At 42.6% G+C, this 19,309-nt stretch overlaps 1 protein-coding gene across 1 annotated transcript; it reads right to left on the bottom strand.

Annotated features, from left to right (window-relative positions):
* Window positions 1–3,069: 3,069 nt before the first annotated feature.
* LOC127008443 (glutamate receptor 4-like) lies at window positions 3,070–7,819 on the bottom strand. Its single transcript, XM_050880588.1, has 8 exons — window positions 7,474–7,819; window positions 7,158–7,279; window positions 6,188–6,279; window positions 5,207–5,421; window positions 4,835–4,996; window positions 4,311–4,417; window positions 3,808–3,968; window positions 3,070–3,443 (listed from the first exon to the last, which is right to left on the bottom strand). The coding sequence occupies exons 1-8, from the start codon at window positions 7,603–7,605 to the stop codon at window positions 3,349–3,351; spliced, it is 1,086 nt and encodes a 361-aa protein (XP_050736545.1). The 5' UTR covers window positions 7,606–7,819; the 3' UTR covers window positions 3,070–3,348.
* Between the last annotated feature and the right edge of the window lie 11,490 nt (window positions 7,820–19,309).

Raw genomic sequence — 19,309 nt, 5'->3', positions numbered from 1 at the left:
GCCCATCAGCTGAGGAGAAACATTGTAGTAGTAATAGTAATAGTAGTAGTAGCAGTAGTAGTAGTAGTAGTAGTAGTAGTAGTAGCAGATGGAGAAAACTGTTGATAGTGGTGATAGAAATAAATGGCGTTAGTAGTGACAGTAATCGAAGTAGTATCAGCAAAAGTAGTAATGGTAGCAGTAGTTGTAAAAAAGAAAATAGATAGATAGATATATAGATACATAGATAGATAGATAAATAGATAGATAGAGAAAATAAAAGAGAAAAAGAGGGTTGAAATACTGCGTTTAATAAAAAAAGAATATTATGTGTCTTCTCCATCAAAATACTTCGTTCTTCGGCTTTACAATTACACACACACACACACACACACACACACACACACACACCTCCTCCAACGTCCCGGCTATCTTGTTCATGCTGGCCACGCACCCCGTTACGTTCTCGCCCACCCTGAACCACTGCACCACCCGCGTCAGCCTTGCCTTGTCGGCGTCGGTGGTGCAGGCATGGCGCTGCACCTCCTCCGACTCCAGCACCTGCCGCACCTTGCTCATCTCCGCGGGGCTCAACACCTATCTGGGAAGGGATATGCAGGTAGATAGTTAGATAGAGATAGAAAAATAAAAAGGCACAGATAGAGAGAGAGAGAGAGAGAGAGAGAGAGAGAGAGAGAGAGAGAGAGAGAGAGAGAGAGAGAGAGAGAGAGAGAGAGAGAGAGAGAGAGAGAGAGAATTAGAAGGCAGAAAAATAGATATAGATGATAGAAAGAGTGAAGGAAGATAGAAGAGCAGAAAATAGATAATATACAGAGAAAGGATATTAAAAAGTAGAAAAAGAGATTTATATAGAATCATAGAGAAAAGATAGAAAGAAGATAGAAAGATAGCTGCAGATAGTTAGATATAGATAGATAGATAGATAGATAGATAGAAATAGTAAGATAGGTGGGAGATCGTGTGCTTATTAAGAGAGAATGTAAAATGTTTTCTGCATCGTAATTTTTCTTCGTGGCTCAGTTTTATAATTACGTAAATGCACAGAGTTCATGATATCCTTGAGCTAACACAGGAATAACAGCTAAAGCAAACGTCAAATAAGTCATAATAGAAAGAAACAGGAACAATAAATCTTATATATATATATATATATATATATATATATATATATATATATATATATATATATATATATATATATATACACTAGAATCGTCTGAACGTCTCATTTACTTAGAGTTCTTGATGTGCCTCGTCTGCCGTAAAAAAATAATAAATAAGATAAATAAATAGATACCATGAAATAATTAATGTGGAAGGTGCATGCAAGGGACGGAATTTCAGGTGTAGTTTCGTGTCGTCACTCACCTGAGGAGGACGTAGCCGTTGGTCCGGAACGCTTCCTTCATGGAGGGGGTGACGGAGAAGGTCTTGGGGTTATACGTGAAGTCTGAAAGTGGCGTGAAAGAATAACAAGTTCTTGATTATGTAAACCCTGAAAGCACCGTGGATGAAGAATGTGAACTCTAAAAGATACACGAAAGAATAACAAGTTCTTAATTATGTAAACTTTAAAAGCTCTGTGGATGAAGAACTGTGAACTCTAAAAGATACACGAAAGAATAACAAGCTCTTAATTATGTAAACTTTGAAAGCTCTGTGGATGAAGAACAAGCTAATGACTGTGAACTCTAAAAGATACACGAAAGAATAACAAACTCATAATCATGCAAATGGACATCTCTGTTTAAGAACAGCAAATTCATATGTAAACTCTTATGTCGATAAAACTCTTACAACTTTATAAGTACACTGAAAGCTCTGAGGAAAAAATATAAGGTCACATGTCAGCTTTGAAATATACTTTCAGTGAAACCTGAACTCCTCCTTATAAAAAAATATCGTCTTTTCTACAACATAAACAGGACCTTTAAATCAGATGTTATCCACGTATAAGTGAGTAAATATTGTCTTTTTAACCCGTCCGCTGCGACTGGCACGGATTTCGCCTCTACTGTTAGCCTGGTCACATATAGTCCCAGGTCTTTCTCTGCCTCTGTGGTGGATAGTGGAGTGTTTCCCATGTGGTATTGGTATGCTGGATATCCCCTCCCAAGGTGCATGACTTTACATTTTTCTTCATTGAACTGTAGCACCCATTTTTTGTTCCATTCCTGTAGCTTGGCGATGTCTTTTGGTGGGAAATCCGCAATCAAAGGGTTAATAATTTTACCGGGAGTCGCATGATAGACTTTAGGTGTTGAACCCTAGCCAAGCCTTACCTGCCATGTTTGCAGCGTGTGATGGGTTGAACAGAGTGGCGGCAGGTGTATGGAGTTGGCAGTTACCTGCGGAGTGTTTTTACCCTATTGTGACGAGCGCAATCACTTATGAGTGTTGTACGAATGTTGTGACAACATGCTTTTATTTCATTCCTGCGCTTCATTCATTCATACGTGTTGGTTAATGATTTTAATTCAATGGCAACAAAGAAAAGTACTTTGAAGAATTTTACCACTCGATGTTCCCACTCAAGTTTTGTTTTTATTGTTAGAACTTCAGTCTCCATGGCTTATCGTGTCTCCGATAAGATAATAACTGGGTGCATATAACCCTTAGTAACAATCTATGTAATCAACAGCATTATGAAGTCGCTAACCTGAGGGCACACTATTCCCTGTCGCTCCTTGTTATTTGTCTTGGAGGTTAATGAGAATTATTCAATGAGATGACTTGATTTTTACTATTGTTTTACATTACTAATATTATATTCCATAGACGAAGGTGGAGAAAGATCAAGCAGCAGGAGAAGTAACAAGAATAAACTGAAATGACTGGCACTAATAAAGAAAAACCGTGCAATTCTTCAATAGACTATTTTAAAGACACGTAATTTTAACTTTAGCAAACAAGCATCACAATAAAACTAAATGACTCATATACCAATACTAAACATCTATTATTATTTATGTATGTAAATAATGCAAAAAAAAAAAAAGAAAAAAAAAGAAGAATATATGCGAGTGTACCATATACGATTAGATGAACAACTAACTCCACGAATAAAAATCGGTTAATGGTCATCTTCTTTACTCTTTGGTTGTAAAATATTAAAAGGCATCTTGCAGTTATATGTTCCCAATAGTCAATACTCACTATCTACTATAACTTGAGAGAGAGAGAGAGAGAGAGAGAGAGAGAGAGAGAGAGAGAGAGAGAGAGAGAGAGAGAGAGAGAGAGAGAGAGAGAGAGAGAGAGAGAGAGAGAGAGAGACATAAAAAGAAGCCACAGGGGAGTAATTCAATCGGCATTATTATACTCGTCGTCAACAGAAGGTCACGGGGTCATTCAAGGGGCCCTGCCGTCACCGCCCATCTTCTTGCCGCGCTTGGTGGGGTCAAAGGTCATCTCCAACAGGAACACCAGCAGGGCCAACACGATGCCTGCAGGAAGAGGAGAAGGAGAAAAAGGAGACCAACACACACACAAACAAACAAAGACGAAAACATCACAAATTCCAAAGTAAGTTCACCTGATGATCTACTGGTTTTAGGCAAAAAAATATTACTGAGCCGATAAGAAAAGGGTCTCAAATTATTCATGTGTCATTCAGATTGCTCCTCTGTTAGTTTAAGGATAACATGAATTTTGTGCGTTTGTGCCATCATAAAACAAAGGTATAAAGAAATTTTACAAGGCAGAAAAAACGGGCCACGGCAAGAACTATTGGTGGAAGGCGTAGGCAGACCTTGTATTCATTATAGCTTGGGCCAAGGAACGGAATCTTAGGCAGGTTAATCATCTCACCAGCCAGATAGAGAGCGAACATCCCGTAGAAGTCCAACAGCTCGAGGGGCCGCTCCGAGGGCAGGCTGAAGGAGGTGATGGGCTTGAGGCATTCGGTGCCGTTGAAGTAAGCGGCGTTCAGCAGGTAGTCAAGAATACCGGCCTCTCGCAGTTGTTCAATGCTGTGAGGAGACGGGAGGTGACAGCAGGAGGGAGGAAGGGAGAGGCACTTGTATTATATGGGATGTTCACTTAGAAATCCCATTCAGTATAAAGTAATTTCAACTTCTTCTTAACTCACATAGATCATCTCCCACCCATTATTTATTCATGCAATCTGTTTAACTCCTCTTTTGACTATATAGACCACATCAAACCCATTTTCTTTAAACTCTTTTAGTTCCCTTGGTCAGACCATTTCTAACTCCTTTCCTACATTCCCCTTACATTCTCTTTCCTACAGACTTCTCAGCATTTTACTCCTTGGTGAGATCGTCAACTATTTCTGGGACTCAAAGGCTCACATTTTGTTCACTTTGGCCATGAGAGGCGAGCCGCGCGGGAACACCATGCTGAGGCTAGCGGGACCGAAGAAGCCGCGGGACATAAGGTAGGTGCGACACCTCCCCTTCTGTGTGGGAAAAGAGAATAAGAATAAGGAAACGCTGAGCTCAGTACACAAACTCGCCTGGTTATCAGTGGCTTTAACAACAACAACAACACAACAACAACAACAACAACAACAACAACAACAACAACAATAATAATAATAGTAGGACCAGGAGGAATACGTAGAGGTAGAAGGAGAAGAGGCAGGAGTAGCAGAAGCAGAAATAACTCAGAAAGAAAGAGGCAAGAACAAAAACATAGAAGAAACAGAAGCAGAAGTAGCAGAAGGAAGAGGAGGAACAGAAGCAGAAGTAGCAGAAGGAAGAGGAGGAACAGAAGCAGAAGTAGCAGAAGGAAGAGGAGGAACAGAAGCAGAAGTAGCAGAAGGAAGAGGAGGAACAGAAGCAACAGGAGAAAAAGGAGCAGAAGCAACACTCACGAAACTAAAATCGCTGTGGATGGCCCTCCTGAGGGTGGAGGTGTAGGAGGCCACCGCCAGCATTCCGCCAAAGAGGTCAGCGGAGTGTTTCTCGTAGTTTTCCACGCCTAGAATCCTCATATTTTGCCGCAGCCTGCCCAGGACTGAACTGCTGTCCGACTCCTTGTGGAGAAGAGTGATGGCAACCGTGGTGGTGGTGGTGGTGATGAAAAAGAGGAGGAAGAGGAGGAGGAGGAGGAGGAGGAGGAGGAGGAGGAGAATATCAGCAACAACAAAAAAAAGTAAAACAAGAGCAATAATAAAGACATCTCCCCAACTGGCATACTCCCAGCCTGCCACGCCCTGCTCAACATCTCCGCCGCCGCCACACACCTTCAGCAGGGCCTCCACCATGGAGTCTTCAGGCACGCCCAGCGGGATGCCCGACGCGGCCAGCTCCTCCAGGCTGTCGAAGGGCAGCCGCACCTTGGGCAGGATGAGCATGGCCTTCAGGTTGCTGCGGTATAGCGCGCCCATTACCACTATCCACAGCAGCCACATCCCCGCCACCAGCCGCACGGCGGTTCCAAGCGGCGTCCACGGCACACCTGACAGGGGTATGTTACACCTGTTGTTGTTGTTGTTGTTATTGTTGTTGTTGTTGACGTTGTTGTTATTGCTGTTGTTCATGATCTTGATCACCTGTTGTTTATGCTGCTGTTTGAAAGTCAAATGGAAAACTATTTACAGTGTGACTCAATCTGAGGCTGTCCACAAGCGATAGAACAATAACAATTTATAATAAGAGTAATAATAATGAAAAAGAAATAATAATAATAATGATAATCATAATGGAGTAGACAGTGGCTGAGTGGTTAGCGTCCCGGCGCCGCGTCCAGGTTCGAGTCCTGCCCGCCGCCACAGTTGGGATTTTTCAGTCACTGCCGAGTGGCCCAAGACTACCCACATGCTGTCCTGAAGACCGCCTATGAACCCGGACTCTAGATCTAGATTCTCTCTTTAAAGAGAGCCTCAAAGATGAGCTCGGGGGGGGAGGGGGGGGGGGGAGGGGGGGGCAGCTTAAGCCAAGCAAGATGGGGCCACTATACACACTTGCCTGCGCCACAACAACCTGGGGGCCGACCATCAGGCCCTACCAAGAAAGTCTACCGGCGCTATAGGCCGAAACGTAAAAAATAAATAAATATCCAACTCGTGATCAGGCCGTGGTGAATTACACACACACACACACACACACACACACACACACACACACACTGACAATGCACCTCATCCCCCACGGCCACGACCACCATCACCACCCTCACCATCACCACCCTCACCATCACCACCCTCACCATCACCGCCACTCACTCTGACTCATTAGTACCGACCAGGTCCACAGGAAGGCTCGATTGGCACTCCTCCACCAGGTGCCTCCGTCCATCTCCATCTCCTCGACGTCACTGGTGAGCAGAGGCACAGGTAAACACATTTAAGGAGATGTAGGAATAAGTAGGAAGACAGAGATAGGTAGATAAATGGACTGATTAATTGATTGACTGGCTGGTGATAGATAGATATGTGTATACGAGTTGATAACTTAAGGAAAACACTTATACCTGCTATTTTTTTTTTTTTGGTATATCTAATTTTTTATTCCTACTTTACTGATTCCGCTTCCTTTTTATTCACACTGTTCACATTTTTCTTCAGGAGGATGACTAAGATGATTCAGGGGTTGAGAAACTTGCCATACGAGGAAAGACTCAAACAGTTAAACTTGCATTCTCTAGAAAGGCGAAGGGTGCGTGGAGACATGATCGAGGTTTATAAATGGATGAAGGGCCTTAATAAGGGAGACATTCATAAGGTTTTGTTGGTAAGAGAACCGGGTAGGACACGAAGTAATGGGCTTAAACTGGATAAATTCAGATTCAACAGGGACATAGGCAAAAATTGGTTTACTAACAGGGTGGTGGATGAGTGGAATAGGCTTAGCAGTCATGTGGTGAGTGCCAATACAATTGTCACATTCAAAAATAGACTAGATAAATTCATGGACAGCGATATTAGGTGGGGTTAGATACACGGGAGCTTAGGGTCAAAGGAGCTGCCTCGTATAGGCCTACCGGCCTCTTGTAGACTCCTGCGTTCTTATGTTCTTATGTTCTTATGTATCCGCAAACACACTACCTCGAATTACTTCCTTGCTTTCACATATGGGAGCAGTGATTTTGTGGGCGCAGTAATCAGCGAGCTTTTTTTGTTCTCATTTATTTTTGCCCTTGAGCTGCTTCCTTTGCTGAAAATAAATAACTATCAACTCCCTTCAGAGACCCACCTCGAGTCGCCGAAGCCGCCTCCTCTGTCCACCGCAGCCCTCAGCATCACGGCTTGGCCTCGCAGGGTAAACATCGTGGCCACAAAGACGATGACGCAACTCACCAGCAACAGCACCCACAGCTAAAGGAGAAGCAGGAAAAAGAACTGCGAGAAGAAGCTTGACGCTATTTGCAGGAGCAGCGCCAAAGGACTTTTCTGTTATTTCCTTTCATTTTTGCCCTTGAGCTGCCTCCTTTTCTTCAGCTTAACTATTTCAAGACAGTATCACGTGGACAGGCTTGGAGGACCTCACCACCACCACCACCACCACGTACCAGCTGTGTGAAGGGCCAGATGAAGCCGTCCCCACTAGGCATCAGGCCAGGGCGGGCAAACATCACATTGTACTCAGACAGCAGGAGGGGTTCGCTGTAGCTGAAGGTGGCCATTCCCGGCGGGGTGGCCATGACTACCGTGGGCGTGAAGGCTGCCTCCTGCGGGGCGAGGAATGGAGGTGACGATGAGGGATGGGGTGAGGAGGAAGAAAGGAGTGAAGAGGAAGAAATGGATGAAGAGATAAAAGGGAAGAAAAAGAATATGATAAAAAACAATAAAGTGCTGAGGAGGAAGTAGAAAATAAAAGGGAAGAAAAGGATGAAAGAAGGAAATGGTTAAAGATGAGGAAAGGGGTGAATAGGAAAAGGGGTGAGAAAAAAAACAAAGGTAACGAGGATATAGAAAGAGTAGGAACCATGTTTATCATAGTCATTAAATAAAAAGAACACTGCAGTTTGGCTTCAACTATACCTAAAACCATACTTTTTTTCTTCTTGAAGCAACACAGGGACGGTTATTACCTTTTCCCGATCACACTAAAAATAAAATAAACAATCATTATATAAGCGTGTAACATGTACCTGCACTACCGCAGTCTACTACTCATTATTCTCTTATCCACGAATGCAGTGGCGGGATAATTTTCTCTTCTTTCCTATTCTGAATTCATTTACGGTTCGTTCTTGTTCGAGTTCATTGAAACCCACGAGGATGTATTTACGACCTGTCAATTAGCGACGATCTCAACGGGCGGAGGAGCTGGAGGAGGAGGTGGAGGGCGAGGATGAAGAGGAGGAGGAGGAGGAGGAGGAGAAGAGGGAGAGGGAGAGGGAGAATGCGCAGGAATATGGAGGAGGAGGAGGAGGAGAGGATGGGAGGAGGAGAGAAGAGAGGTAGGAATAAAAGAAAATGATGAGAGAGAGAGAGAGAGAGAGAGAGAGAGAGAGAGAGAGAGAGAGAGAGAGAGAGAGAGAGAGAGAGAGAGAGAGAGAGAGAGAGAGAGAGAGAGAGAGAGAGAGAGAGAGAGAGAGAGAGAGAGAGAGAGAGAGAGAGAGAGAGAGAGAGAGAGAGAGAGAGAGAGAGAGAGAGAGAGAGAGAGAGAGAGAGAGAGAGAGAGAGAGAGAGAGAGAGAGAGAGAGAGAGAGAGAGAGAGAGAGAGAGATCGGAATAGGACGCGGAGAATGAGCGATTTACCGAGATGGAAAGCAAAGCGAAAATGGAAAAATGACTAATTGGAGTGAATCTTGGGAAGTGAAGGATTCGTGGATTCGTTAAGGGAGGGAGGGAGGGGGTGAGGGTTGTGCTGCGGCCGATGAATGGTGTGTGTGTGTGTGTGTGTGTGTGTGTGTGTGTGTGTGTGTGGAGTTGGAGTACAATTAGGGAGAGGGAGAAGAGTAGGAGTAGGAATAAGGAAGAGGACCAAAATATTCCGAAATCCCTTAACGACTATAATATCTTCACTACAAAACAATAACAACGTATTAATAGATAAGGAGAATTAAGTCTAAAATCAAGGATAGGGATTAAGGCTAAGGATCGCATGCCAAAAGGAAGAGAAACATAACAAAATAGAAGTCCGGGCATTACATTTTCTTTAGACTTGTTGGTGGTTAGTGAGTGCTCAAACTGCTAGTCACTCCAGGGTCACCAATTGTTTATCTTCAACTATTAAGACAGACACAACAGACTCACCCCCCTTTGCACCATCCCAAGCAGGCCGGACCAGGACCCATTAGGATGCAACTCCCCGTAGGTACGATCCGCAGCCGGCAGGAGCTTGTAACTATGACGGAGAAGTCGTTTATTAGTCCCTTTGTGGTATGATTGGTTGCAAAGATCTATACAGCAAAAACAGACCAAAAAACTTCCATTCCGTAACAAAAGATCTTATGCATAAGTCCTGAGAGTGAAGGGAAGCAATAAGAAAGGAAGGAGTAGAAAAGAAAGGAAAGGAAAGGAAGAGAAATGAAAGGTAGAGATAGGAAAGAAAGAAAAGGAAAAGAATGGAAAGGAAAGGAAAGGAAAAGAAATGAAAGGTAGATTTAGTAAGGAAAGGAAAGGAAAGGAAAAGAATGGAAAGGAAAGGAAAGAAAAGGAAAAGAAATGAAAGGTAGAGATAGTAAAGAAAAGAAAGGAAAAGAATGGAAAGGAAAGGAGAGGAACGAAAAGGAAAGAAAAGGAAGGAAAAGAATAGGATGGAAAATTAATCGGAATAGGTCGGTCACGAGAAGGAGAGGGAAGGGAAAACGGAAAATGACAACGAGGTCCTAAATGGGTTACTACACTCCTTCTTTGCTAACCAGTAACCGAGCTGATTCATTATTATGTGTACGATGTCCTTGAGGGGCCCCCTGAAGGTGTAGTTCCCCGGCGTACCATATACCTCCATGATGTTGTAACTCTGTAAGGAGGAAGGAAGGAAAAAGCAGAGTCAGTTTGAGGAAGAGCAATTGGACAAAAAAGAACGGGAAGAGGACGAGGAAGTATGAAAAGACTGCAGGAGAGTAGTGCCAAGATGAAAAAATGATAAGGAGCAACTAAGGGAAATAAGAACTGCAAGAGAAAATTTGACGAGTAAAAGCTGTGGATAATAAAAATGGAGTGAAAAAAAGAACTGGGCGGCAAGGAAAACGAATACTCGGCAGGGAAGAAGTGCTGAACGAAAATAAGGAGAAACAAAAGGAAACAGAACTCCCTGAAGAAATTTGACAAGGAAAACCGATAGATAGCTGAAACGCAGTGAAAAGAGGAACAGATGTACAACGAAGAACTGGGGGCAATGAAATACAAAATAAACTCTACAGGATAAAAGTGCCAAGAGGAAATAACTCTATGGAAGTAAGTAACTGAAACGTGCAAATGAGACAGGTAAACAGGACTGATAAATGAGATGTAACGAAGACAGGTAAAAGTGACTGGTAACGTGACAAGTGGACAGGTAGGGAAAGGTAAATGAGACAGGTATATGAGACGTAAAAGAGGCAGGTAGAGGGAACTGGTAACGTGACAAGTGGATGTGACCAGTAAATGAGAAAGGTAAATGAGATACGTAGAGGTAAATAAAGGTAAAGGAGGCAGGTAAATGAGACGTCAAAGAGACAGGTACCTAAAAATGACAGGTAACGTGACAAAGGGGATGTGACACGTAAATGAGAAAGGTAAAGGAGGCAGGTAAACAGGTAAATGAGACAGATAATGAGACACGTAACCACGACACATGAACGTACTCCTAATCTAAGCTCACCAGGTCAGTCGCGAGTGTGAGGCAGCGAGGAGACGCCGCTTGGCTCAGGGCGGGAGTAGTGGAGAGAGCCATTCCTAGGAGGCTGAGGAGACGATGAAGGGAAGAAAGGAGAGAAAGAACCAAATCGTGAAGAAGGAAACGGGAGGAATGGAGAGAGGGTTCCTTACAAGTTCAAGAATACGGGGCAAGGAAGGAAGGAAGGAGGGAAGAAATGGAGGAAGTAAAGCAATGAGGAATGAAGGGGGCAAGTCAGGTAGGAAGAAAGGTAGACTGGTAGACGATGGTACTTTTGTTTGTGTGTGGTAGTCAGACTCTGAACTTGTATACACTTCTCTCCTTGACGTGTGTTCTCTCCGCCGTCCTTCCCAGTATATAAGATCACCTTTCTACCTTTGCACCATGAGCTTATGATTGCTGTGCCGTGATTGGTTAGCCAGTAAAACCAACTCTACTCAGCCAGCCAATCAGCCAACGAGGTGGGGAGGATAGCGGTGCTGATACGATAGTCTTTATATTCTTACGGTTCTTGTGATTTTTATGTTTGGCCAAAGGGTAATCAGATCCTATTAGCTCTCTTCCGCATGTTGAAGGTGAGGGGTCGCGGAGGAGAAAGGTTAAAAGATAAAGGTGGGGACAAATACTATCTCGGTGTTCATCTCCGTCATGTTGTCCGTTGCATGATCTAAGGAGGTAAGGTCGACCGATGCGCAGCCTGCCGATGACGTCACGAGAAGGGAGCCTCATGGTCCGTTGAGCGTGGAGTGGAGACCCATTACGAGTGCCGCGGGACACAAAGAACGTCTGTATTAGTCGTTTGGCTGCGAGGTGATCACTTATTAAGAGGGTACAATGAAATTTTCTCTTAATTTCATCCCCCCCCCCAAAAAAATATAGTAAGATTGAGGCCAATTCTTAACGTTAAAGGTGAATCCTAAAAAGTTTTGATACTGGCTCACATTATTTATTTCACAGCCCCTTAAACTCTATAAATGATTGACGCAGGAAAACACTAAAATACACAAGTTAAAATACACAAGTTAAACAGCCATTTGTTTAATTTGTAAAAAGAATATTTATAGTACTGTAAATCATAAAAAAAAGCATTATAAGAAAGTTTGATAGGCAGTGCAGAAGAGTAGCCAAAATCATATACATAAAAGCTAATCTCTCTCTCTCTCTCTCTCTCTCTCCCCTCTTACTAATGATGCGAAAGGTTAGAGATAATCGGATTAGCCAGTATTTTCCTCTTTTTTCTCTCTCACTCTCTTTTATGCTCTCATGAGTGTGGGCAATTTTCATGGGTGATTTCGGTTAATCCTTTCGGTCAGTGATACGGCGCGACCACACTCATTCATTATTCATGCCTTGTAAATACGTCTCACGGCCGGCTGCTGATGAAAATATTTATAGGTAGATAAATGGATGGATAGATAGATTGGTAGGCAGATAGATGAAGAGAGAGAGAGAGAGAGAGAGAGAGAGAGAGAGAGAGAGAGAGAGAGAGAGAGAGAGAGAGAGAGAGAGAGAGAGAGATGAATAGATAGATAGACAGATAGATAGATGGATGGATAGATAGATAGAGTAATAGATAGATATGTAGAAATACTTAGATAGATAGATAAACAGATAGATAGATAGATAGATAGATAGGTAGATAGACAGACGGATAGATAGATAGACAAACAAACAGAAACCTAGATAGATTTCATGCATATACACATCTCTCTCTCTCTCTCTCTCTCTCTCTCTCTCTCTCTCTCTCTTCCCTTTGACCTCTCGCCGGCAAAAGAAAGAAAAAAAAAAAAGCTCACCCGCCACCGCCAACCTAAATGGCCGGCGGTGAATGTTTTCGCCGCTCACTCGCCACAAAGACCAATAAGAAGAATAGACACAAAAAAATTAGCGGCGAACATACAGAAAAAAATATATATACGTACCTTCCCCTGAAATGGATTTGTGCGGTCGTTCCCCCTCCGTCATTAGCATAAGGGAAGGTGGTGGCTGCAGGAATGAAGGAATGAAAGAGAGCGAGCGAGAGAGAGAGAAAGAGAAAGAGGGGAAATGGGTGCTTCATCTCTCTTAATTTTCTTTTCCCATCTGATAATGGCTCCTGCGGATGGCTCGCTGGCGCCCCCCTCACGGTGATCCGCTTAATAAGGTGAGGAATCGCTGGTTTTAATGGCGGTGATAAATATAAACACCGATGAAATGAGTTGGAAGACCGATCGACTGACGGACTGACTAATTGCCTGAGTGACTGACTGATTGACTGTTCGTTGGCTTTTGTCTCGCCCCCCTCCGCTTTATGGCCGCTGCTATTTGCGATTATGTAAATGATGAAATGAGTGTCAGTAGTGAAATATTTTAATGCCGCTTGATATTATTAAAACACCCAATTTTCACAGTTTTCTTATTTGCTCTTTATTGCCAGCTTGAATATTTTGGTCTCATAATAAAATAAGTGTTATATATGTAAGAAAAAAAATTATTCGCGAGGAGATAGGGTTAATTTAGTTATTAGGAGTTTTTTATACTTTTTCCTTCATAATAAACGCAATAATGATACACACACACACACACACACACACACACACACACACACACACACACGCACACACACACACACACACACACACACACACACACACACACACACACTAGTGAAAAAAACATCATGACATCGAACTTTCCAAATGTTGAAATTCCATCAATAGACTCATGACGGATACAGAAAAGAAATAAGGAAAAGGGAATCCCGTCTCACCCTTCTCCCTTATCCCACTCCTGCACCCTACTCCCTTGTTCCCTTAAAAGAATAAAATAAAGAAATCAAAAGAAACAAAATCCTATCTCGCTCTCTCCATACCTCCCCCCCCTCCCCCAAAGAAAAAAAAACGGGGGAAAAAATATTGTTTCAAAGTCTCATAACACTCTTCCCTCTTTATACTCCTTATCAGTAGTTATAATATATACCCTTAAAATAAATACAGTATATGAAAATCGAAATAAAAAATCTAACCTTTATCTCTCTCTACCCTATAATGAAAAAATAGTAAGTCCCAAAACGCAAAAAATCTAATGTCTCAGAAACCCGCATCACACTTTCCCTTATACACTTCCTATCAACAACTTACATCCCTAAAAAACAGACGACACGAAACCCAAAAGAAACGAAACCCAACCTCTCCCTCACGGCGACCAATACGTAAAGGAAAGTCTAATCGTCAGTCAGCGCCACAGATCAATATTTTCTCCAAGCCAACAAATAGCAGGCGGCCGTCCTTCCATCCTTCCCTTCCTTCGCCCACAATACAAGATTACCACGCGGGTCCACATCCTAGACAGTCCTCAGGTTCCGTCTATCTTGGACTTGACGGGAGGAGATTGCAGTCCACGACCCGAATGATAATGAAAGGCCATGAAAGCTAATCAGGGAGCTCAGGTAACAACGGGAAGGCAGGTGGAAGCAAATGGGGGAAGGAGGAGGAGGAGGAGAGGGGAGGGGTACGTGGATAGGGAGGAGAGTGGGGTTGGGATGATGAGGTGGAAGGGATGGAAGACAGAATGAGTAATGAAGATGATAGGCAGGATAAAATGTAGGGAAGAGGAGAAGGAGAAGGAGGATAGGGAGGAGAGTGGGAGAAAGGGAAAGGGGATGATGAGGTGGATGAGATGAAAGAAGATGGATGAGTATTGGGAATGATAAAGTATATGGTGAGTAGGATAAAAAGTGAGAACGGGATGCAGGTGGAGGTGGAGGAAGATAAAGGAAGAGGTGTGAGTAGTGGATAAGCAAAAGAAAAGGGAGAAGAAAGTGGATGGAGAGGGAAGAGAAAGAGGAAAGAAGAGAGCCGTGAGGTATAGAAGGTGTAGAATAAAAGAGTAGGGAGGACGAAGAAGGAGACGAAAAATGGATGAGAAAGAGGGAGGATGAAGGCGAAGAGCTGAGAAAGAGAATAATGCGAGGAAGATTCAGGGGAAGGAGGAGGCGGAAGGAAAAGGAGTAGACAGATGTAGGAAATAAGTCGTATGGGCAACATAAAGAAAAAGTGAGGAAGGAAAAATAAAGAACTGAAAAGGATAATGAAGCTGAGAATGAAAAAGTGGATAGAGAAGAGAGGGGGATGAAAATTGAGACAGACGGAGGTGGAGGAAGAGAGGACAGGATGATGAGAGCGAGGTGGAGGAGGAGGAGGAGGAAGTGGAGGAGGACAAAGGGAGAGGGAAAAGGACTTACAAAAACAAAGAAAACAGGAGAGAAATAAGGAAGAAGAAAGAACACGAAAAGGTAAACGAGGAGATGGAAATGGAAAGAGAAAGAAGAACCACTAAGAGAAAGCATATAAGAAACACATCCTTATACGGACGGAAGCATAAAAAAGACAGTGTAGGACAGAAGTAGAAAGAAAGTAAAAGAATCTATGGATAATGTTGTGGTGTGAGAAATACATCCAGCTTCCTCCCTCATCCATCTCTTCCTGCTCTCTTTTTCTTTAAATTCGATAATTCTTCAGCATCGGGGTGTTTTATTAGGTGACAAGACAACTATAATGGATGCTTGTAAATTCCTTGAAACGAAGAAAGGAAAAAGAAAAACAAAGGAGAAAAAGAGAGAAAAGAAAAAAACAGGAAAATGAAAAGAAAGGAAAAGATGCAACACGAAAGGAAAAAGATGAAAAAGAGGGAGACTATAAATGGACGAAAAAGAAAGATGAAACATGGTGCTAAAAATGAGTTACTGCCTATTTTTAAAAGTATGAACAGGGCGCGAAAAACGTTCGGAAAACGTTGATAAGTTACTTTTCCAGCCCGTGAATCATGGCAATAACATTATTTCATGACCTCGGCTTCTACTACAACTACTACTACTACTACTACTACTACTACTACTGCTACTACTACTACTACCAATAATAATAACAATAACAGTGATAATGATAATGGTCGCTTGAAATCCAAAACAAAAACATATTATTCTGAATATCATTATAGATCTTTTCAACAACACCAAGTTTAAAGTTTCATAAATCTTAGACGTGGACGGACACCAATTTGTCTTTGTCTAAAAAGTATAATAAAGTTTGAATCTTAGAGGAAAATCCAGAAAACTTACAAACAAAGAAGGAGAGAGAAGGAAAAAATCGGTGTTTAGAAGGGAGAGGAAAGAGAAAACTGGCGAGTCGGAAAAAAACGAGGGAGAGAAGGAGGAGGAGGAGGAGGAGGAGGAGGAGGAGGAGGAGGAGGAGGAGGAGAGGGAGGAGGAAAGAGAGAAAGATAAATTAAAGAGGAAGGAGGCGAGAGTGATATATGAGAAGGGGGAAAGTCAAGACTCCCACGCGACCAAGAGATGAGGAAAATAAGTGATGATGGTGATTGTGGTGATGGTGGTGGTGGTGATGATGATGATTACTTTAGTGGTGGTGATTAGGGTTTTGGATGGTGATGTTGTGCTATGTAGTGACTGTGGTGTCGTAATTGTGTTAAGTACAGTAGTAATGGTGATGATAGGGTGGTTGTGGTGGTGATGATTGTAGTAGTGATGGTGGTGGTGGTGGTGGTGGTAGGGATAGTGGTGGTGATGGTGGTAGAGATGGAGGTGGAGTTTTACGATACAAATTTTAAAGTCAATAGCTGTCTACCTGTATTTTCTCTCTCTCTCTCACATATTCCTCTTTTCTCTCTCTCACTCACCTATTCCTCTTTTCTCCTTACGTTTTATCCATTACGTTCCACAATATACACCCTTCCGGAGTGCTCTGTGTTTTATCTCCTTGGACACCTCTAATGTACGTGTCTTGCAGTGTTACCCCGCGCGGCATGTTACTTGAATGGGCCGGCGATGCAAAACTAACGCCCGCTCTATGCACTGCTCCTGAAACAATGAAATCACGTACCTGGACTTTGATGTACAACAATATCCACGTTCCCTTGGTAGATGGAATTAGTTTGGCACGCTCTGTTCCTCACTTCGCCGCTTAAATCATCGTATTCATATGTGGAGAGGTAATGGGAATGATACGGTCGATGGCATCGCTTGTACATGTTCCGTTCATCGCGTGGGTGCTTAAATCAGTGTATTCTTATGTTGAGAAGTGATGGTAATGATATTGCGTTAATGAAAAGAATCCAGGTGCCAAAATCATCGTATTCTATGTTGAGAAGTGAAGAAATGAGAAGGGAATGATGAGAACAATGCAAAGAGTAGAAACGAAAGTGTTGGCGATAATGGAAAGAAGTAAGACAAACAAACGTATTATATTTAGCCATTGTCAAAGTATTATTGCACTTCTTATGCAGATTTACTTTACCGTCTTTAGTATCGAGCGCAGTTGAGCAGGCGATGGATGCACCACTCACAACGATAAAAAGAAAGTCAAACGTATGGATCAGAGAGGAAGGCCATACGATCAAACACTCTTCAAACACTGTTAAATCCTATACTTGCAGCGAACACTCCGCCACCCTCTCCTTAACGTATCAATCTAAGTTCACCCGTCTATCCCTCCGTTCACCTATCCTCTCACCCCCTTTCCCCACGTCCGCTGCAATCCCTTATCTTATTACCAAAAGGGAGGAAGGAAGGAAGGAAGGATAAAAAAGGGAAGTGGTTAAGGGAGGAAAATAATGACCCGTAGTTTAGGCTGAAAGATATATATTCCCTGAGATACTTTACGAATAATTAATGGTGACGTGGGAGCCATCGTTGTATTAATAGGACGTGTTAAGGTAGATAGAGGGAAGGTCGTTTACATAAAGTCTAGAAAATATGATATAGGAGTATGTGCTTTGCCATTATAATTAAGCTTTAGCGAGAGTGAAATATAACACCTTGAAGAAAAAAGCGAAATTACAGTTGATTTTAAGGTATGCTAAAGTGTACAATTTGATCACGGAATGTCTCACGAAAATAAAGCAAGTATTTGTCTTCCATAACATCTGCACATTTAGCTTTAAGTAACGTGAATCATACAAAAATAATGAACTTAATGAGCGTTTTTATTTTTTCTTTCAGAGTGGCATTTCGTTAGGTTGAAACTCGAAACCAGGATCACAAAAATCAAGGGTATTTGATGCTTCCTTCTCTTCACTTTGGTGGGCTCTCTATGATCGAATGCATAAAGTTCAGCGGGGAAAGCCTCTTACTCCTGCGTCATGGAAAAATTTCGGCGTGCGGCAGAGTGGGTTGCCGAAATTCCTGCCATTAAAGAGGAAGCAGGTCGTTTTTAACCTAATGAACCGCGACAACAGCGACGGCAAAGGGCTGGAGGCACAAGGCTCTCTCACTAAGTACACGACATCTATATAACATGCTGAACACTTACCGCTACCGAAACCCTTTGATGCTAGAGTTTTTCCGTTGTGTTTTTGTTTCAAACTGCAAAATGAAGACATAATTAGTAAAAATATAGACACGTTCTCTCTCTTTAATATTCTAATATACAGCAATCATAGTATTTTTTGTAACTAAGTAAGACTAACTATCTGTATTATCTAACCGACTATAACCTCATTGAACAACTAAACAAATAAACAGACAAACAAAGTCAATCTGTAGTATGATATTTCTCTCAGGGAAAAGGTTAATAATTAAGGAAGTAGGTTTTGGCTCCTCTACCGAATCGAACCCCCCCCCCTCTCTCTCTCTCTCTCTCTCTCTCTCTATTGATCCCTGAACCTCTAATGGCCGATGAGCGAGAGCCAATCTGTGATAACCACCCCTCGTCCTTGATCGCCAGACACTGACTTGTGGACTGGCCGGACTGCAGTGTCTTATGACGGGTTATTTCCTCGCCCTCCAGACCAGCGCCTCGACGAATTGGACGGAGTCTGCTAACGAGTTCAGTGGGTCATGTCGAGGGTGTCCTGCAGAGATGAGCTTTGGTGATTTGTTGAGACGTTAATGGAAATAGTTACGAAGGTGACTACGAAGGAACTTAAGTGAACAAAATATTTATTAGAAATACTTGGGTGGTCTTTTTACTGTCTATTGTTATTTAAGACATAATTAATAAAATCAATACATTATTGACCAAAGTTTACAAAATGAAAGAGAATCCGATGCCTTAAAACAGATATGCTCGTTTTATTATTTTCTTTTTATCATCAAGTAAAGTTTTGTAGGCCAGTCATACTAGACACTATAATGTTTCATGGCCTCCAACTGTTAAGTAGGCCGATGCCCTATGCAAAAAATAGCTATCACATTTCACCGCACAAATCAATATTATATCGAAGGCAAATACCAAATATAAACAACTGCTGTGCTGAAAGCTAGTGTAAGATATTTGAACATTTAGTATCCTGTTATTCGATGCAGCATTAGGAACTGCCACATCAATATTTAGCTGTCTTTTTTTTTTCTTTAGTAAATAGTTTTGTTGTAATCATGAAACCTGACTTTTGCCTGCTGCGGTGTGTGGCCAGCGTGGCCGCACCTGAGCTGCTTCAACACCTCAGGAAGCTGCGCCTCACAGTCGCCGAGCCTCACACCTGCTTCTCTCACAGCCACGTCGTCGCCGCCTTCAAATTCCGGGGTGACGGCGCGTGGCTAAGGCGGTACGAGGACGGCATGTTTGAGCAGCACTCCGAAT

The sequence above is a fragment of the Eriocheir sinensis genome, chromosome 37 (genome assembly GCF_024679095.1).
Source record: "Eriocheir sinensis breed Jianghai 21 chromosome 37, ASM2467909v1, whole genome shotgun sequence".
NCBI classification, from domain to species: domain Eukaryota; kingdom Metazoa; phylum Arthropoda; class Malacostraca; order Decapoda; family Varunidae; genus Eriocheir; species Eriocheir sinensis.
This window is presented reverse-complemented; position numbering and strand designations above follow the sequence as displayed.

Coding starts and splice junctions, on each gene's coding strand:
- LOC127008443 (XM_050880588.1), bottom strand. CDS start 7,605: ATGGCCACCCCGCCGGGAATGGCCACCTTCAGCTACAGCGAACCCCTC. Junction 7,280..7,473: donor TCTGGCCCTTCACACAGCTG/GTACGTGGTGGT, acceptor CTTCTCCTTTAG/CTGTGGGTGCTGTTGCTGGT. Junction 3,444..3,807: donor GTTCGCTCTCTATCTGGCTG/GTGAGATGATTA, acceptor CTCTTCCTGCAG/GCATCGTGTTGGCCCTGCTG.